At 46.8% G+C, this 21,995-nt stretch overlaps 1 protein-coding gene across 1 annotated transcript; it reads right to left on the minus strand.

Moving 5' to 3' along the window:
• Positions 1–942: 942 nt before the first annotated feature.
• eml2 (EMAP like 2) lies at positions 943–15,563 on the minus strand. Its single transcript, XM_084467412.1, has 19 exons — positions 15,452–15,563; positions 10,812–10,840; positions 10,452–10,581; positions 9,632–9,781; positions 9,170–9,239; positions 8,776–8,886; positions 8,236–8,331; positions 7,772–7,906; positions 7,468–7,567; positions 6,950–7,104; positions 6,598–6,723; positions 6,154–6,285; positions 5,921–5,988; positions 5,711–5,799; positions 5,342–5,439; positions 5,105–5,192; positions 4,881–4,976; positions 4,369–4,499; positions 943–1,992 (listed from the first exon to the last, which is right to left on the minus strand). The coding sequence occupies exons 1-19, from the start codon at positions 15,466–15,468 to the stop codon at positions 1,867–1,869; spliced, it is 1,947 nt and encodes a 648-aa protein (XP_084323538.1). The 5' UTR covers positions 15,469–15,563; the 3' UTR covers positions 943–1,866.
• Positions 15,564–21,995: the final 6,432 nt, after the last annotated feature.

Raw genomic sequence — 21,995 nt, forward strand, 5'->3', positions numbered from 1 at the left:
CTTCTAAAAAAACTCTTTCAGAACACACAAGTGAGCTGAGATGTTCACAGAAAAGACTGCCTTCAGACCTTTTATGAAGAGCGGCAGCTCGAACGCAGCACATGAAACACCTGGAGAGAATAAAAGCTCTCCAATAATCACGTGTCGTTTCTATTTATCGAGTTGCATACGATAGGTAAATTATTGTGGGCATGTGAAAATTTGATCTTGCAAATGATTGTCTGTTTGACTCGTCTGTCGTTTCGGGCTGGAGCCCTCCTGTGCTGCGCTCTCACAACACGATGAAGAGAAACGGCATCTCTCTATGACCGGAAGCTGCTGGGAACCTCATTTTACCGTGAACCAGTGAGCCATTTCCAGCGCTACGATGATCCACTGGTCTCTATAGCCGCTAACTGGTGGTCTTTCTAAACGGGGGTTGATGAATGCCTTGTTTAAGTTAGTACTGAGAACGGCAAAACTCTAACGATATTAACGTTTTGTTTTTTTAACGATTATGAGTGCCTAGTGGTAGTATTTAGTTAAAATACTAAAACTTTACTCCTTTGACTCCACTGAGAAGCAACAGTAGCCTATATAATAGGCCTATATCCAAAATCATTGTTTTATCAATCAATTCATTCGATGTTCTTGACTGCTTGTCAGATACGGGATAATTTAATTAATTGGGTCTGGCCTAACTTGTGATAATGAATGATAACACAGTTAGAGAGAAACTATTAATAAAAGATGGACATTGTGGACATTGAAAATGGTTGGTAACAAACCCTTTAGTTCAAGGTCACATTTTCTGGATTTGAATTATTTGCCATCATGATAATGGGCAGCCTAGGCTAAATAGAGGACCACATATTTACAGCGAGTAAATAGTAGACACTATCCATAATTTTGTTCACTGGGCGCAAATGGTTTTAAATCCACATGTTAATCCAAAAATATCTGGGTAAAAACTTTATTAACAAAACAGAAGGCAAAGCACATCTTAGACACACTTCTACAATGCATGAGCCATATAATTCCTGTCCACCGCTAAAAGCGCTACACCAATATCAGTTATAATAGTTTACTATAGCATCCATTGTTGTCACTAATAAATATTAAAATAACACAGCCACTCGGATATACTGCATAAGATAGATTCCGTTACTCTATAGACCTTTGCGACATTTAGACATGCTTTTCCGAACGTAATAGCGCCATCTAGTGCTGCAGGCCACCGCATCAGTACCATCAGCGAACACCAGGGGGTCGGAGGACAGTGGCTGGATGAGAGGCTTGCAAAACAACCACTTCCGACGGTTGACAATCTTTAATAATCTTCGATAGTTACAATCATCCGCCTAAGCTTTGGGTTAAAGGTGGTTAGTTAAAGGTAACAGTTTTGGGGGTGGGCTGGTTGTGATAGATATTGAGGCACAGTAAAGGCAGACACACAGACATGATTATCAGCCCAAGAATCCCACAGTCACCTCAAACGGCAGCCAGACATACGGAGAATAAGGTTTATGTTGGATAATATTAGATTGTATATATTCAGGGTTTCAGTTGTATTCGGTAAACTGGTCTGCCTTTACAGTCACATTCAGGGAAGCACTCGCTGTCAATGCAACATACTTTTTTTTTCTTCTACAGTCTATTCCATACCACATTATCAATATAGATTGTATTTCATACGACATCATCAATATATTCTCAACTATCAACACTTTTTAAATGCTGCTGCTGCTCTTAAACCGGCCAGGGATTGGTCAAGGTGTTTTAATAGGCACGGAAATGCTGCCCTCTAGTGGGGGAGGCAGGAGGACACAGTAACAGTGGAAGGGGGAAAACAAGAAAGAAGGATGCTGTTTTCATGGTGACCAGCTGTTAGACGACAGCCCACTGCATGATGCTGGTGTCCTTCCCGCCAGTTGAGATCAGGTGACTGTCGTCGTGCAGGAAGGCAATGTTGGTCACATGACTGCTGTGTCCGCCATACTTGTGGCTTGGAGCCTGCAAAGGAGGCGGGGACAAAATAATTGGTATTCAGTTTGAACATTTTACCGTTATGGCCTGACAGTCACAGCATCATTTAACATACAAAATAATAATAAGTAGCCCACGGCACAGTAGTTTAAATGGACAAATGGAGTACAGAACATCAAACATTCATTAGGCTACTTTAATACAATGAAACCAAAATGAATGATAATTATTCAGCTATCCATAGAAGAGGTTCGGACATTTCAGGCCCATGTGCAAACTTTTTATTTCCCTCATACCTCATTCGCACAGTAATAAAAAATAGCTTTTTTAAAATAAAAAATAAACTCATTTATTCTAACCATTAAATTTGTTTATTGCTGTGTTGAACTGTAGGAATTTTAGGGTATGCAAAAAACAAGACTAGTTAAGTGTTTACAAGTTAGCAACTTTGCTAATAAACAGTACATGTTGGGTTTTACGGGTCTGAGGTTGAAGCTAGCATTTACAACGTTTAAAAGCAGCGCTTACCTTACCTGACCCCAAAGGTAGTTTGACTCTGTGTGCTAGAACGCATACAACTGTAATGTTAACATTGCCTTCTGTTTTAAAGTCAAACTGACAGACACATTACCTTTTGAGGTTAATGTGAAGATTAAGGTGAAGATTAAAAGCGAGCTAAAACTTAAACCAACAGGAATTTATTTTAAGTGGACGGTTTATTCCTTCACTTGAACCTTCGTCCTCATCTTCAATACAAGAACTGTACTGAACAATGTAGCTCTCAGAAAAGGACCTGCATTGTAATACCCCTTAACTATCACTAGAGGCAGTACTGAGCATACTTGCGATTACACACTACAGCTAGGACCGATACATCGTCATCGTCATCCGCTTATCCGGGGTCGGGTTGCGGGGGCGGCAGCTCAAGCAGGGGGCTCCAGACTTCCCTTCCCGGGCCACATTGACCAGCTCTGACGGGGGGATCCCGAGGCGTTCCCAGGCCAGTGTTGAGCTATAATCTCTCCACCTAGCCCTGGGTCTTCCCCGGGGTCTCCTCCCCACTGGTCGTGCCTGGAACACCTCCCAAGGGAGGCGTCCATTGGGCATCCTTACCAGATGCCCGAACCACCTCAACTGACTCCTTTCTAAACAGAGGAGCAGCGGCTCTAATCCGAGTTCCTCCCGGATGGCTGAACTTCTCACCCTATCCCTAAGGGAGAAGCCAGCCACCCTCCTGAGAAAACTCATCTCGGCCGCTTGTATCCGTGATCTCGTCCTTTCGGTCATTACCCATCCCTCATGACCATAGGTGAGGATAGGAACGAAGATCGACTGGTAGATCGAGAACTTTGCCTTGCGGCTCAGCTCTCTTTTCATCACAACGGTGCGGTAAAGTGAACGCAATACCGCCCCCGCTGCTCCGATTCTCCGGCCAATCTCACGCTCCATTGTACCCTCACTCACGAACAAGACCCCGAGGTACTTGAACTCCTTCACTTGGGCTAAGGACTCATTTCCTACCCGGAGAAGGCAATCCACCGGTTTCCTGCTAAGAGTCATGGCCTCAGATTTAGTGGTGCTGATCCTCATCCCAGCCGCTTCACACTCGGCTGCCAGCCGATCCAGTGAGTGCTGAAGGTCACAGGCCGATGATGCCATCAGGACCACATCATCTGCAAAGAGCAGTGTTGAGATCCTCAGGTCACCGAACTGCAACCCCTCCCCACCACGACTACGCCTCGATATCCTGTCCATGAATATCACTAACAGGATTGGTGACAAAGCGCAGCCCTGGCGGAGGCCAACACCCACCGGGAACGGAACTGACTGGCTGCCGAGAACGCGGACACTGCTCTCGCTTTGGGAGTACAGAGATTGGATGGCCCTGAGGAGTGACCCCCTTACCCCGTACTCCCGCAGCACCTCCCACAATTTCTCTCGGGGGACCTGGTCATATGTCTTCTCCAGATCCACAAAACACATGTAGACCGGATGGGCATACTCCCAGGCCCCCTCCAGGATCCTTGCGAGAGTGAAGAGCTGGTCCGTAGTTCCACGTCCAGGGCGGAAACCACATTGTTCCTCTTCAATCTGAGGTTCGACAATCGGCCGAACCCTCCTTTCCAGCACCTTAGAGTAGACTTTCCCAGGGAGGCTGAGAACTGTGATACCCCGGTAATTGGCACACACTCTCTGGTCCCCCTTTTTGAACAGGGGAACCACCACCCCGGTTTGCCACTCCTTTGGCCCTGTACCAGACTCCCACGCAATGTTGAATAGGTGTGTCAACCATGACAGCCCCTCAACACCCAGAGCGTTTAGCATTTCTGGCTGGATCTCATCAAGGAGACCGATACAAATGATCACATTTACGCTCATATAATGGACATGAGTCCCACTGACCCTTGGTTGAGAACAGGGGAAAGTGAACAAGTGCACTTTGCCAAAGTCGTCAGCAGAGGCCAGCAGAGAGCTGCAGTGGGACTTGCAGACGGCGTTGACGTCTGTACCATCCGCCCCATCTGGCCACACACCTAGAGGAGGGAGAGAGAGAGGGAGAGAAAGAGGGGGGAGAGGGAGAAGAGAAATAGAGAGGGGTAGAGAGAGAGAGAGAGGGGAGAGAAGTAGCGATAGATAGAAAGATAGAAAGGTAAATAGAGAGGGGGTAGAGAGATGGATCGAGAGAGGCAGGGACGGGTAAAGGGAAGGGGGAGAGAGAGAGCGGGGGGAGAGAGGTAGGGAAGTGGGGAGAGAGAAAAAGAGCGGGTAAGAGATAGAAGGAGGGATGAAGGCACAAGAACAGTGGAAAAAAAAAAGGATCAACAAACACGATTGTGAACGTCCTACAGATGCATGAACTACTACTAGTGCACCAGACGTCAACACGTCTCCTTAGCGGTGAAACCGGGGCCCACCGAAGGCGTTGAACCCCAGGGTGCAGGTGTTGGTGGCCCACTCCATGTTGCGCACCCCGTCCATGCTGGTCACATGTTTACCACTCGGGGCCTCCCCTGGAGTGGAAGGGGAGGGGCACAAAACAGGAAATACATCGTAAGGCTATTCGTTGGTTGTTGTTGTTGTTGTTGTTGTTGGTTCTGTGAGTATTGGAGCGGAGAACGTGAGAAGATGTTTGACTCACAGAAGAGGATCTCATAGTCTCCTGAGTTGGTGACCAGGTAGCCACTGTCCTGCGACCAGTCAAGATGAGTCACGAAGCTGGAGTGGCCCTGGAAGAGCCACAGGAGAATGGGTCCGTTATCATCTCTACTCTACTTAATCTATTATTTCAGATGGGCCCTTTCACAGTCAATTTGAACCATTTATCAGTGTGTTCCAGGCAAAGGGTTGATTGTGATTAATTAGAACGTTTTCTCACAGAGCATTTTCCGGCACGGCTGTACTTCCTGCCGTTCTCGGTGACGGCGTAGATGTAAACAAAGTTGTCATGGGAACCAACCGCCAGGTAGTTGCCATCTATGGGAAAAGGAAGCTTCAAGTTAACATGGAACTGGAGAGAGAACAAGAGCGCGAGAGAGCGAGAACGAGAACATATGTGAGAGAGAGAGAGAGAGAGAGAGAGAGAGAGAGAGAGAGAGAGAGAGAGAGAGAGAGAGAGAGAGAGAGAGAGAGAGAGAGAGAGAGAGAGAGAGAGAGAGAGAGAGAGAGAGAGAGAGAGAGAGAGAGAGAGAGAGAGAGAGAGAGAGAGCCATATGAAGAGTGTATTTACTGTTCTCTAGTATTTTACCTGGGGAGTACTTGATGTTGGAAATTATTTCATTTCCATCGGTGTGCATAGAAACCAAGTCTCTGGTGTCAGTGTCCAGCACCAACCACCTGCAACACACACACACACACACACACACACACACACACACACACACACACACACACATTTGTCAAAGTGTTGACTAAATATGTCCCTCCGAGTTTGCAGACCAGGGGGAGGTGGTGTTACCTGCCGCTCATGGTGCCCACTGCCACGACACCTCCACTGGGGTGGAATCCTGCAGACCTGCCCTGGTCCTGCATTACATGGAGGTAGGCTACCTTAGCTCAATGTATACTTTGGCATTCCAGTAATTCTGTCTTCGACATATTTACATAATAAGTTAACCAATGAAATACAAATTAGTTAGAAATTGAGTGAGAATAAAAATATAAATAGCTTCTCTCTTTCTATTGGCTCACATCAATGGCCTTGCTCCAGAGGGGCTGATGGGAGTTGGTGTCCCAGAGCTGCACCAGTTTGTCCTGGGCGCAGGTGATGAACTGCTCCATAGACGGATGGACGTCCAGACCCCACAGTTCATCTGTGTGCCCCTGTAACAACACATGCATGCAGTACAGCCTGGTTACACTACACTCTGAAAGTATGCCAAAGACTTTCCAAATGAAAGTAAAGAGTATAAACTATTTATGTTTTGACTCGATAGCCAAGTCAACCCATTAACACACTCAAATAATTGAATATTTATGTTATATTATGTAGTATTTTTAGTATTCAACCCTAGCTGTGTTGAGGTATGATTTGTCTTGACTTTGTGACACGGCAACACGCAAACTAAAAAAATACAAATGACTGTAGTAAAGTACAGATATTAGGGACAATTAGGTCATAGAGTGAGTGAGTACCTGAACTATGGGGGTGAGTGTGTCAGGGAAGGCGGCTCTGATGATGGCGTTCTTGGTTGTGCCAACGAAGAGCTCCCCTGGTTTCCCCTCGGACAGAGCCCTCACCGGGCCCAGAGGCTCCCCCACCTGGACAGACAGACAGACACACAGGCAGGCAGACAGGTTCAAAAAATGTCAATATGCATCCCTTCTCTTAGAGCAGTTTGAGTATTGAAGAAAAATCTTCAACCATAATTGGTGGGGCCATCAATTATGGCTGAAGATTATTCTTCGATAATCAAATTCTTAAATCCTGGTGTTCCTCGAACGATGGACCAGGAATGGACCTGTCTCCAGACCGCCTCCGTCTCACCTCCATCTCCGACTGCTTGGCGTAGTCGTGGTCCCACAGCACCACCCGGCGGTCCTTCCCCCCGCCGGACACCATGGTGCCGTCCTTCAGCACCAGCAGAGAGAAGACCCCGCCCTCGTGGGCCCCCGCCACCGCTTGGCTGATGCGGCTCCCGCCTGTCAATCAACAGCGCAGCCAATCAGAACATGGAAAGAGATAGGACCCCCCCGCCTCCATGGGCCGTGGACATTATATGACTGATGTAATGCCCAACACCTGTCAATCAACAACACAGCCAATCAAAACATAAAAGGACTTGTGGCGCCATTGACACATCATAAGGCTGATGTGGTCACATCTGCATTTTAATTGACATCTTTTCATTGTCTGTGCTACCATCACCTTGACCAACCATCATGTCAATTTGTGTGTGTAAAGTCAGCTAGAGGAGTGTAACAGATGGTGTGCAGGACATCTGTACAGAACCAGGTGGAGAGCAGATGTTTAGGAGCAGCAGAAGGAGGAGTCGGGGCGCGTACCCTTGGCCCAGACGTAGATGTTCCCACTGGAGTCCCCCGTGATGGCGTCTCCGTTCTCAGCGAACGCCACGCACAGGACGTACTTGGGCTTCTCGTGTTTCTACCGGACACAAGACGCTCGCATGTGAGATTCAACACGTTCACTTGATGATATGATATATGTTCAAACTGATTCTAGTGTATGAACAAAAGTGTATGAACAAAAGTAGTTCATACTAGTGTATGAACAAAAGTAGAACACACACACATGTTTTTTTTTGGTATTGCAGATAAATATTACACATGCAAGTGCACTGAGACGGACCTCGAACAGGCCCTGTTTCTTGGTGAGGGTGTTGCCCTCCATGGTCCAGAAGTTGATGTGCGATTTGCCGCAGGTGACGATCAGGTTGGGGTCCATGGGATGGAAGACGGCCCCCAGAACAGAGTCGTTGGAGCACTGGGCCCGAGGGACATGGAGATACCGTCAGTTTTACACAACACTCCTCGTTCATTTCACACATATACTTCAATGTGGTCATGATTGTTACTCAAGACGATGTCATTCAGGACAATGACATTAATGAGTTCAAAACATGTTCAGTCGGACCATAGACCTCTGCAGAGTTTTTTGTTTTATAGTTTTAAATATGAATTGGTTATAACCAATGTTCATTTGCTTCCGCTTGTCGGCCTAGAACCGAATGTCGGACACGTGTGAAGTGACTTCAAACGTTCTCTACAACATCATCACAACGTTCACCCGTAGGGTCAGAGGTCAGAGGTTACCTTGACCTCCGCCAGCTGCTTCTCCTTCTGCCAGTTCCAGACGGACAGGATGTGGTCGTTGGCGTCGTCCACGGCACACAGATGGGCCCCGCCGTTCTGGAACCACGACGGGAGAGAGTTACCTCACCTCATCACCCAAGGTCCTTCAATACCGCCTGACCCCAAATGTAGTATTGGACATCTTTTGATTTTCGTTTAATATTATCCCAAGAACACAAACCTAAAATCAAGTTGAAGTCAACTGGATGGAACAAGAAACACAACCGATGATATTTCATGGCTAAAATATTAAATCCACCATCCGGTGGCTTTAATATCTTGCCATGAAAAATCATTGGATTGAGTGTTCGGAATATGTGATCGGAATATCTTGCGTCTCTTGCAACTGCTGATGGACGTTGGCAGTTCAGTCCCCATCAAACTCACACCAATAAGAACCTAAGAGCTGAACAATACATCGACCCTGAAACGGTGAACAAGGAAGGCTGCATCCAAAGCCTTTCAAAAAGGCGTCGACCCAGCCGCGCGGAGGAGACTCACAGACTTGGAGAAGGCCACGCAGGTGACGGCCCGGTCGAAGACCCCCATGCCCAGGACATGCAGGGTGTTGAGGCTGACCGAGTCCCACACGCGCACGTGGGGGTGGAGCACCTGGCGGGGAGAGCAAGACGCCCAGTTAGGTTTCAGAACTAAAAAGGAGGAAACGATTCAATGAGAGGACTTCCACTCCTACCCAGAGCCAACTACAAGGACATTGGAAGCATCTAGATATAGTGGAAGATGGATACCTAGGCCTACACCTGCCTTAGGGAAGACGTGTATTGCAAACCATCCCGCCACTGTAGGCCTGCCATGTCGTTGCAGGTTTCATGTGAAGCTGGATAAACGTGGTAACGGTGGAATTACAGTGAGGCCAGCGGGATTTCTCTTGTACCTTTCCTTCTTTGGAGTTGCCGGCCACCTGTCCCGTCGCTATGGTAACCATGTCAGGATGCACGCTCAAGCTAGGAACAAGACACGATGATTCAAGTATACTTTTTTTTTTTCATCAAAACAGGGAACATTTGACATTTGGAATTGTTGATATGCCTGGTTCACTTTCCAAGTGCAAGCAAGAGAAAACCGTCCTGTCGCTGACAGATGCAGTGCGCTGAGAAGGTGTCCAAACAAAGACTCACCCCTGTTTACACAGAGGGTGTAGCTAAGGAACACCACTTCACACATTGTCTATTAGGCCAGCAGAACACACATTCATATCCTATTATAAGACTGTGGCTCCCAGTCTCACAATACACACACACACACACAGTTCTCTCAGCACAGCCTTTGATCTAAATGCCTCTGGGTAATCGGTATCTGTGCGTGCGTGCGTGCGTGCGTGCGTGCGTCTCCTCACCACTTGACGTCGTCGTCGTGGCCCGTGTAGTGCCTCTGCTGCTGCTCCTCCGTGTTCAGCAGCACCACCACGCTGGCGTTGAAGTACACAATCTCCCCTGTGGGCAGCAGGTACAGGTTGGAGCGGCAGTCCCGCCCGCGGTACCCGTAGCTGGGGGGGGGGGCCGAGTCAAGGAAGGGAAGGGGGAGCACCATAGGGAGGGAGGGCGGAGGGAGGGCGGAGGGCACAACCCCTGGGGGTCTTGTTCCACGGCCATCCACCTTTGGCACGGCTGTTGATCAATCACATGAGCTTTGATGGATGGACGGAGGCGTCGTGGTTCTGCAGTGGAACATGGCCGAGCTTGGTAGCTAGTGGTGGTAATTAACTGGGCCTTTTAGGGTCAACACTACTAGGAGACGACTGCCTTTACAGGCTAAACCAGCACTGTGAAAGGACGTCAAATAAAGTCGCATTCATGCTCTTCTGTCGTTATTTATTTATGGCCTTCAATTAAATGGTAGATTTGAATGCATCCATTTTTTTTTTCATGCTGTTTGAAAATGAGGCAATGTTTACGATTCGTTCCCCGTTTTTATTCATCTGATTCATGCATTCATCATTTGAAACCCTTGACTTCAAAGAGGTTCGCACACAATCATCTTTCTCATGCCGTCTCTCTCCCTCGTGCCCTGTTCTCCCTCCCCCCAGCTCTCTCTCCACTTTGTATCCCGCCTCATCCTCTTGCTCCCTTTCTACTCCTCTCTCCTCCCCCTTTCTCCTGCTGTGTCTCCCTCTCCCTTGCTCCGTCGTTCTCTCACGTCGCAGTGTAAAAGGATACACCCACTGCAGTTTGAGCTTGCGGTCCGGCGCTGCCCCCTTGTGGTCAAGGGTGTAACTGTCCCGCTGAGCGTCCGGGATGTGCATGGTGACCGGACGCCCTCTCAGGAACATCCTGACGTAGCCGTCCTCTGGTCAGCGTGGAAAAATTTAGTGAGTGGGAATATACAATGGAGTGGGGATGAATAATTGAAAAGCCTCGGTTTCCCACAAGCCACTGCTACAAACGTTTGAACATTGGAATTTCAGTAGGGCAGTTTGTTGTTTCATAGCTGAGAGACCAATGTGACAGTGGTATCCCTTTGAATATATACCATTAGTATGAATTTTATAATGCATAATGAGAAAACATGCAAATTACCTGCATTGAGGGTGCATTCCTTAGTTTTGCTGAAAGACAAAAACAGAAAAAACAACACGTAGGAATGAATAGTGATCAGTATAAATGACATGTTCCAAGATGTTCCATACTTGGAACATCTTGTTCCAAGATATCAAGGAGTATTCGATAAGCAACTTATTGTAAAGAAAGCTAAATAACCTGAGATGTTATTTCAGACCAAAATCTTTTCGACAGCAAGTAAAACTGCTGAGTGGCACCTTGCTTAGGAATATTGAGGCCAAATGATGTGTGAAAGTAATCTACCAATGAGGAATATAATGATATTCAAAACAATAACACAACAGACTAAACGGACCGCTGTGCACTTTGTACATTATGGAGATTTATGTTTTGAATTTATAATGTGGCAAAGATGAACACATCGACACAGAGTGTGAGGGTGTGAAATATATAGTCTGGCTAACGTTTTTTCAGCACAGTAACTGTTTAAGGGCAGGGCCAGACACTGGACAGACATCTGACACCACACTGTGTGCACACTCACAATACACAACGTGTAATGAATACTGGATGCGCTTAGACACAGGTGTCGATGATCAGACACCTGGGACATCACAAATATAGAGCCGTCTTTTTGAAAAACAAGCATGGATTTACATGGAGAGAGAGCAGAAGAGAGTCCACTCATGTGAGACAGTGAGAGATCTGAATGGTGAATGGCTGAATGGTTACTCATTTACCACATGACTGGAGCAACAGCTTCCGGGACAACAGTAGAGGGGATAAGGATGCCAGATGGAAGGCAAGGCTCATTTATTTATAGAAAAAACATTTCACACCCAACGGCAGCACAAAGTTGCCCCTTACCAACTAAAAACCTACTGACTAACTAACCGTAACATAAGAATTGTATCTTATTTAAAAAGGTTTTCCTTATTAAAAAAAACGGTACCTTATCATTTCTAAATAGTGTCGGCTATGAGTCATTTGGAAGAGATCACAGTCTAGCAGGTTAAACACCTCAAACTGCTAGAAGGTACGTTCAGAGCCCAACGGCGTGTTGGCGGCCAGCCCTGCTTCAATCTGCACTCAGCAATCTACGGCGGGAAGCCTCAAACCAACCCCTACCACCTCGTCGCCATGTCAACACAACTAAACCGACCTGACAGCACCTCCTGACTCAGCCGGCTTGTCAACCAACCAATCAGAGGTGCCCACCAGACAGCTCTCGGCCCATCCTGACTCGCCAGCCAGCATCGGACAGGATGCTGACACATCAACATTCAGAGGACAGGGGCTAAATCACCATGTCGACCGGAATGAAAAGTTGAGACTGGATCACAGCGGGCGGTACACACTTTGGGAGGCATGTCTCACAAAGCCCCGGGGCTCTACAGGTGAAGCAGGAGAAAGGACAGCATACTATGTGGAATTCCCCTGACTTCACGACTACCACGTCCACTATTAAATCATAGTAATCCTTCATACTTGTATGGGGCAGGGAGGTTTAGTGGCTAGGCTGTTGGGACTCCGATCCAACAAGGTCCAGGGTTCAATCCCCATTGTTTGCAGTCTACCGACTCCTTAATGTCCGGTATCTGAATTGAGATACAGGACCAGTTGGATTAAAGTGTCCAGATATATGGTATGGGAGGGACCAACACATCAATGGTAGTTCTGTTCGTTCCCTTTAGCTGACTGTAAACAGACACAACTAACTGACAGAAAAGCAGAACAAGGCCTCTGGCTCCTTCAGCCCTCCGTCAGAGGGCTCCAGAACCGCCCCATGGAAACCACATAACACCCCGTTTGTCCCTCGACATGTTTGGATGCGTCTGCCTCGCGGTTTAGAGGTGGGCTACGCTCTGGACCAATGACAGGGGAACATCGATGCAGAGCAAGTAATTAGTGCAAAGCATGCTGGGTAACTGGCAGCAGGACAATGGAGAGGGCAAAACTCTCAGGAGTAGAAACCATGGAAACCTGGTCCCCGTTTCCCACAGTGGATTATAGTTTAGTATATTAAAGACAAATTTATATTCAAAAAGTTGTATTCAGATATTGATGGGATTTGGACGCCGGAACATCACAGTGGAGTCAGGAGGCAACCATTTTAGGGGTAGTGTAAAAATTCCTCTAGAAATGATTACGTAATGATTCATCTGGGCCGAGTTTAAACCAGTATTAGTCAGTTAGGTGTCACAATGAAAACATCCTGGATGCAGACAACTTCAGAGCAGTTGCAATTCGGATTCAATACAGTGAAGATCTCTCGGGATTACATATAATAGATGATATATTCTACTCTGCAGGACCACAACAAGTCGGTTTCACTGATGGCTGAAGAACTGTCCCACTTACAGTCCATTAGGCCTAAAGACTACACTGATGGACACACACACACACACACACACACACACACACACACACACACACACACACACACACACACACACACACACACACACACACACACACACACACACACACACACACACACACACACACACACACACACACACAGGATCATTTCCTTACTCTGCATTTACATAGATTGAGGTATGATCTTCAATATGAAACTATTCATAAGCCATGCAAAATACTCAGATGCGCAGACATTGTGTGCGAGCGTGCGCTGTGCACTGTGTGTGCGTTCGTGCATAGGCAGTGCTGTTGGAGATACTTTCATGAAATCACGGTAATGGAACAGAATGCTCTTATTGGATCAGCGTGTTGTTGCTTTTGATTTTATCATTCCAGCTCTAGTGAGTGGAGTAAGGGCAGGCTGAGAGCTGAAACATGAATAAGTATTTTAGATCACAGTTCCCAAGTCTTTGGTGCAGAGAATCGGAGACCCGATGGATGGAGAGCGAGAGAGAGAGACAGTGGGAGCAAGAGAGAGAGAGAGAGAGAGAGACATCCTGAGTGGGGCAGGACCACTGCATTTTTTAAAAGCCTTTCCCGCACGCAGGAAAATCCATCTGTTGTATCTGCACTCATTCAGTCGGGTGCAGTATGCTGTAAACCAGGAGGGCTGAATGCCGCTCTGAAATGATTGGATCAGAGGCGGATCCGTCTCCTTGAGGTTCCCTCGTCCCTGAACCCATTATCACGGCCAAGAGATGGGACAGGCATCCTCAATCGCCTTATTCTCTCCTTTACGACCTCCAGCAAGTTTATGAGATTAAACCCAAAACATACTGTGATGTCATCCGTACCCTCCCCGCATCGCAACATAACGAAGGGACTTGGTCCGTAAAGAACATTTCAGAGGCAAGTCTTCCTACACTCCTTGAATCATATGATCCCTGCTCTGTCTTTACTGTCTATTTAACATCTAACAACATCCCTCTTGGATACACATCCTCTAGCACACAGCATGTTGCCCCTGATCGATAGCCTCGCCCGCCTGGCGTTTTAGACACCAGGCTGGACACAGATGGAAAACTGGTCTGAAGCCAAATTGGTTTTTACAGCATAATCAGCTTTGCTGGGTACATTGCACTGACCATGTTGCTGTGCACGAATGTGTGTGTGTGTGTGTGTGTGTGTGTGTGTGTGTGTGTGTGTGTGTGTGTGTGTGTGTGTGTGTGTGTGTGTGTGTGTGTGTGTGTGTGTGTGTGTGTGTGTGTGTGTGTGTACGATGTGACATAGATTGGATGTGACTGAGAGCAATGAAGAGCCGGTAATTAAATTATAAACAAATCTTCCATGCAATGTGATGTACAATCACGTTGCATGATATGTATTATTATACAAGATATGTATTATTTCATTTGTTTTGAAACTGCATGGTTAACATTTACACAGAACTTAAGATTTTCATTATGAGTGAATGAATGAATGAATTAATTAATTAATTAATTAATGGTTCTATTAATAATATTGATAAGATTGCAGTTTCAACAATAAAACACATCTAACAATCCTATGATTTTATACTATGCATATCTACCAACATGTTTTGTAAGGCTCATCAAAGCATTCCCCCAGTGAACCAGTCCTCTTGCACGGAGTAACCCAGCGAGAGAGCATTTGGGAGCATTTGTTCTGAGTCTTATAGACACATTAGTCTATGTATTATTCAAGTTCCCAAGAATAACTACTGCCCCTCCCCTCCCAACACAAGCATTTCGGTAAACCCAGGGCATCAAAGGACCTGCGTGGCAACACTTAGCAACATAAAACCACAACCTCCCTGCAGGCTGCAGACAGACCCAAACACAAGGCGTCTAGGGCGCTACAGTACATAGACGCTCAAAGGATTTGAAGTAGCGGCTAATAGTTACTCTACTTTACTCTAAGGAAGAGGAAAAAAGATTATTCAACATTGAGACTATGACATGTGTCATTTACACACCCACACAAAACCTGAACTTCCCCAAAGTAAAGTATACAGAAACCCTTTCAGATTTGCATTTCATTCACAATGCATACTGAAAATTAAGCTTTCGGCTTGTTTAGAAACTGAAATAGAATCCAAATCTGCTTTGATTGAGCCACTCAATGAACTAAAAGCCTGATGCACCATCCCCCCAAAATGTAGACATCTTAAAATCAGATGAAACCTTGAAAGGCTTAATACCTAGAAGTATTAACTCTCAGCAAGCCGTATCCTAATGTCAAGGTTCAAAATGGCCAAGGCCAGTGTTGCATACCTCTGGGATCTCTTCATGGTTCCGTTAGTTAGCTGTCGGCTGCGTCAAAGGGAGTTTCTTCTGCTCTGCGCTAGCCTCACACACAAACTAACTCACTAGACTGACTTCCTTGTTGTCTGGGTAAAGTTGTGGCTGCGCCTGGTGGGGAGCTCTTGTCCAATCAAAAGGCACATCCCTCTACAGGGCTGGCCCATGGCCTCTCACAAGGCCACACCCCCCTTTCTGCTTGAGCTTCAGTGAAATCTGATGCCTTGTGCAGAACATGTACAGGGGGCAACATGGGGGGGAACTGGGAGAGCAGACAGTGACATGTCAGATATTGATGTCAATATCTTGTCAATCTAGTGATTTAAGCCATCATGTCTGCAGTTTCTGATGGTGCTGAGAAAAGTAGTTTTGTAATCGCACTGGTTGCAAAGAAGAAAAAAGGAGGAAAAGAGGAACAGAAAATAGGACATGAGAAGAGAAGACAGACGATAGAAGTGAAAATGAAAGGATCAGTGATCTGGACTCTCTTTATCCGTCGTGACCCACCTACCTCCACTTTAGAACCATTATCTAAACGACCCAGCATCAAAAGCAGGAGAAGTTCTGTAGTGTGACAGCCAGCTATTTACTAGATCCCTGTGAGTGGGAAATGAGCATGTGTTGCAGTCTGATGTGCTGACACTGAGTGAAGCCGGCGGCGTACACAATGCTAACCGGACAAGCCTTACTGACTGATACATAATTCATTGTGACAGCTAACATTTAGCATAGCATAGCAGAAGCACTGATGGCAGTAGTTAATAAGACGCATGAGAATAGGATTATATATGCCTGATTTCTCTCTCTTGTCACGCTCTAATGTTGCAGAAGATTTTACTCTAATCGTTTCCACTCTTATTTTCCACTTCAATCTCTTCCCAATCCAAAACAACACTCACGGCAGATGCATTATGGTGAAAAAAACACTAAGCAAACATCAGTACTCTAAGCGCAACCTTTGATCCTAATGCCACTGTATCTGTGTGTAAACTCAGTGTGGGTGTGCATGCATGTTTGTACACGCGTGCGTGCGTGGGTGTGTGCATGCATGCGTGCGCGTGCGTGTGTGGGAGTGCGAGAGCTAGAGACAATGGGTCAATTCCAGTACTAGTATAAAGATCATACTTTCTGGAGTAAAACAACAACAACAACAACCAACCACTCACCATTGACCTCTGCCACAAACGTGCAGAGCATATGAACCCACAGCCCATGTGATCAGGGTCTGGAAATATATGTTTTATTGGGTTTTATTATATGTTTTGTATATGTTTTATGTGGCGGGAGAAAAAGGGAGAAAAACAAAGGCTCAACAGAAGTGTTTGTGTGTATGGGCGTTAATATTGGATGAAGCTGAAGCTCAGGTGATATGAACAGGCGGGTCACAGTGATACCTGAACTCTTCCCTGCTGTGTTAAATGGAGAGCTAACAGGAAAGAGATGTGAGGGAGAGGAGAGAAAATAAGAGGAGGAAAGAAGGAGAGGAGAAAAGCAGAGAAGAGGAGAGGAGAGACAGAGAGGGGAGACGAGGAGTAGAGAAGAGGAGAAGAGGAGAGAAGAGTAGAGGAGGAGAGAAGAGGAGGAGAGAAGAGGAGAGTGCTACCTCTTTCCTCCAGAGGAGCTGCTGGAGGAGGTGGTGCGGCTCCGGGCCTCTCCTCCGCCCATCTCCCTCTTCACCAGGGTTAGGCGCTCCGTGGACATGCTCTTCCTGGAGCCCCGGAGGTCAGAGGTCACGAGGAGATCAGGGGACAATTTAGATGACAAAGTCAACAATTTAAGAAAATAACATGACAATGCACAGAATTGGTACACAAAAGTAAAGCATGATTCCCATTTTAAATCCACAGCTTTTGGTGATACAGCACACAAATTCAGAGATGCTTAAAGTCACAATGTGTAAGATTGATCATAGCACGATTCTTGTAAACAAAGAGGAGGTAACATTATTGAAATGGCTATCGATCAGCAGAATCATAGAGGAGCTAGTTGAAATGTTATACGTTGCGATTTAAGAAAGGATGTCTTCATGGATGTTGAAATGCTGCCCCCTCGTGGCATTGCCAGGTTTGCTTTGAAGGGGAACTTCATGCTATGCAGTATTTTTATGCACATGACATGACAATCATTAACAGCTACAACATATGACAAGTTATGGACCCAAATCTGATTTAGGATCACCTCTTTAATAAATTTGGTAATTCAATAAAAAAATTATTTAATCTCTTCATTCATTCATTCATTCATGTTGCTTTTGTATACATGATACATTTCCCAGAAAGGCAGGGGTTAAAAATCGGACTAACGGGGGCGTGTGTCTACTGTCTACCTCTGTCTGAATGTCTGTCTCTCTGTAGGTGTGTCTACTGTGTCTGTCTGCCAGCCTATATGTCTGTCTGTCTGCATGTGTGCGTCTATCTGACTCTGTTTGTCTATCTGTATATCTGTCAATTGTTTATATCAGTCAGCCTGCCTGCCTGTCTGTCTGCCTCTCTTCCAGCCTGCCTGCCTGTCTGTCTCTCTGCCAGCCTGTCTGTCTGTCTGCCTGTCTGTCTGTCTGCCTCTCTGCCAGCCTGTCTGTCTGTCTGCCTGCCTCTCTGCCAGCCTGTCTGTCTGTCTGGCAGCCTGTCAATCAGTCTGCCTCTCTGCATACTGTCTGTTTGCTTGGCTGTCTGTCTGTGTCTGTCTGTCAGCCTGTCTGCCTCTCTGCATGCTGTCTGTACCTCTTCATGGACTGCAGCACGTCTTTCTTGGGGGACGAGGGGGAGGAGAGGAGACGCTTCTGCTGGACGTATCCATTACTCAGAGGCCTGGAGGGAAGGGCCTGCAGCAGCTGTCTCACTGCCAGGGGGAGAGGCAGAGAGACGGGTTCAGAGAGAGGAGTGGTGTCACTGTCAGGGAGCTAGAGAGACGGGTTAAGAGAGAGAAGCGGTCTCACTGCCAGGGATAAGATAAGATTATACTTTATTGTCCGTTTTCACAGAAATTTTTCTTGCAGTGCAAGCTCCCAACAATTGTACACAAGGACATGAAACAACATTAAAAAACATAAACAACAACAGTGAATAATAAATATGACAGGGGGTCCAGCCCTGCAAGAGTAGAAATAAATAATATGGGGTTAAAAAGTCACTTCTTAGCCTTCCTGTGCTGATTCAGCAGTGATATGGACAAGGGAACAAATGAATGTTTGTATTTGACCTTCCTGCACTCTGGAACCCTATAGCGCCTCCCAGAGGGCAGGAGCTGGTACTCCCACGTGCAACACATGGTAAGGGTCCAGACTGATTTTGTCAGCCAGCCTGACTGTGTGCCTGTTGTTCGTTTCGAAAAATGTGCTCTCCACTGAGTGGCCCACCAATTTTGAGCAGATTCCCAGGAGCCGCAAGATCCTGGCTCTCAGTTGTGCTGAAAGGGCACCAAACCACACCAAATTGTTTGGAGCGAGCTGCGTGTCGCCAGCTGAGCAGCGCCATCACTCCGCACACCAGCGATAGAGAAAGACAGGTTTAGGCAGAGGAGCTGTCTCACTGCCAGACAGACAGACCGTGTTTTAGTCCAGACAAGATATCATATTCCTCCACAAAATGGAGGGAGAGGATATCTTTTTACAATCAGCCAACGTGGTTTGGATTTGCCCTTGAACAGAATCAGAGGTCTTTACTTAATGACTCATAAAATCACAGATGATTCATCACCTTAACCATGGACACGAACACATCCTTATATCATCGTTGTGTTGATATAAGGCACTATTGATACACAATATCAACGTGTATTTATACTTAACACAACATGAAGTCCTCTCAATCCCTTCTCGCCCCCCCCCCAATAGGTCCTCAACTACACACCTTTGAGGGGGGCGGCCGGGGCCGAGTTGGACAGGGGTCTCCTGTGGCCCCCGGGGGCCTGGGGCCCCCCCGGCGCGGCGGCCCCCGGGCCCTGCTCCTCGCAGCAGCCCAGACGTCGCAGGGCGTCGGCCAGTGCCGCCTTCAGCAGCTGGATCTCGTCCTCCTGCAGCTGCAGCCGCTGCTCCAGCTGGGACACGCGGTCCTCCATGTCCAGGTTACTGCTGGCAGACACGGTGTCATCTGGGGAGGGAGAGAGAGAGAGAGAGGGGGGGAAGCAAGGTAGGGAGGAGAGAGAGGGGGAGAGGGAGGGAGGAGAGAGAGAGGGATAGGGAGAGGGGAGAGAGGGAGGTGGAAGAGAGAGAAGGGGAGAGAGGAGAAAAGAGAGAGAGAGGGGGGGGAGCAAGGTAGGGAGGAGAGTATGGGGGAGAGGGAGAGGGGAGAGAGAGAGGGACAGGGAGAGGGGAGAGAGGGAGGTGGGACAGAGAGGGGGGGGAGCAAGGTAGGGAGGCGAGAGAGAGGGACAGGGAGAGGGGAGAGGGAGGGGGGAGAGAGGAGAGGAGAGAGAAGAGAGAGAGAGAGAGGGGGGGACATACAGACGGACAGAGAGAGGGAGGATATTTTAAATAAATGTCCTACATTTTGTCTCTGTGTATTCCAGGGGACGATGGTGTGAGGTTCAAAGTCAGTCAGTCACACTCACTATTCAGTGGATTAGAGGATTAAGGTCAGTTAGCCCCACCTGTAGGTGTAGTTTAACTGGGGGGGGGGGTACACGGAACAGTAGATAGTTATTGTTAGATAAGTAGTGTGTGTGTGTGTGTGTGTGTGTGTGTGTGTGTGTGTGTGTGTGTGTGTGTGTGTGTGTGTGTGTGTGTGTGTGTGTGTGTGTGTGTGTGTGTGTGTGTGTGTGATAAGGAAGGCTAGTCTGTCTGTGTGAAAGAGGGAGAGCCTGCAAGAGGAGGGGGTGGACAGAATTCCATAACATGCACTCCACTGATTAGACAGGAAGTCCATATATGCCCTTTGTGTATTTACCATGCCAATGCCTGGCTGAAATGCTCTTAATAGGGGTGAGTATTAGTCAAAGTATTATGTCAATAAGGTCAGCTTTCACTACCATATTCTGTGTGCGTGCGTGTGCATGTGTGCATGTGTGCATGTGCGCGTGCATGTGTGTGTGTGTGGGTGAGATGGGAGAGCCGAAAGCAGGGGAACAGACCAAATACATGTTTGTGGTGGATTAGGAGACTGTGGAGAGGGAGGGCAAAGGAACGAGTGAGAGAGAGAGATTTCCCAGTCTGTTAAAGACACAATTATCTATAGCAGATCGAAATGAAATTGTCACTGTTGAACTCTCTCCAGCTTTCACTCAAAGTGAGGTGGTGGCGGGCGATGACATCATCCAGAGGCATACTTCCAAACCCAGATTATTAATCTGTGGCCCAAATCACCAGATTACAACCTGGTGGTAAGAGTCCAAACCCAACCGAGAGAGATTGGACTAAATGTCTATCCCACATTCTGCTCTAAATTCTCTCCTCCATCCCTGACGCTATGAAGCCTTCGTCTGTAAGATGACATCACTAAGACAAATCGAATCAATACGTTTACTCAATGCAAAATGAGATGGATCTGAGCTGAAACTGACTTCACTACTCGACTGTGAAATGCTCCATTATATTGGCCTAATATTCAAATACATTCAAACATACACCCGTTGGCGTATTATATAATCTTTAAGATAAGAGGCCATTGTTTTGAGAATTTGTCTGGCATATTATCCTTCTTGTACTGTTACCCCACCTGAATCCTCCCCAAAACGCTGCAAATAACTCCCTTGTTATTTAAAACAAGGGAAAGTAATGCTAGGTGGTAATGCTAGTGGTTTAGCACAATCCTACAGCTTGCTAACAACTCACATATTTAGCGCTAGCCATGACTATCACCTCAGAGGGCACAAGATGCTAGCTGGCTAGTTGGAGAGACAAAGAGCCAATTGACAGTTTATCAAACCCAACAGCCTAAGGGGGTGTGTAGAGGCAGAGAGGAAGGAAGAAAGGTTCACATTTACATGGAATATGGATGTGGTGTAGATTTACAGCTAACCGAAGCAAACACATGTAGATGTTATCAGGAGAGTCTCTCCATCACTTACTTCCTTGTCAATTATTATGGTGCTCTCATTCATTCCATTTGAATGGCCACACACACACACACACACACACACACACACACACACACACACACACACACACACACACACACACACACACACACACACACACACACACACACACACACACACACACACACACTAACTCTAGCATTAGTTAAAAGGACTTGGCCAACACAATCGCAGTTTAGGAAATGAGCCCCACACACAGTGTGTGTGCGTGTGTACGTGTGTCAGACAGAAGGCGCCTCTACAAGTTAATTACATCACAGTGCAAGGAGGAAAATAATGTCCAGACGGATAAAGGCAGGTGGAGGATGGGCTAACCATTGTGAGATGCTGATAGAGAGATACAGAGAAAGAGAGAGAGAGGCAAAGACAGATGAAGAGATATAGGGAGATAGAGAAAGAAAGACAGAGAGGGAGAGCGATAAAGAGACAAAAAGACACCCAGAAAGAGATGGATAGACAGAGAGAGATGGAGGGACAGAGAGGA

Source organism: Micromesistius poutassou (genome assembly GCF_964030765.1).
Source record: "Micromesistius poutassou genome assembly, chromosome: 4".
Taxonomy (NCBI): domain Eukaryota; kingdom Metazoa; phylum Chordata; class Actinopteri; order Gadiformes; family Gadidae; genus Micromesistius; species Micromesistius poutassou.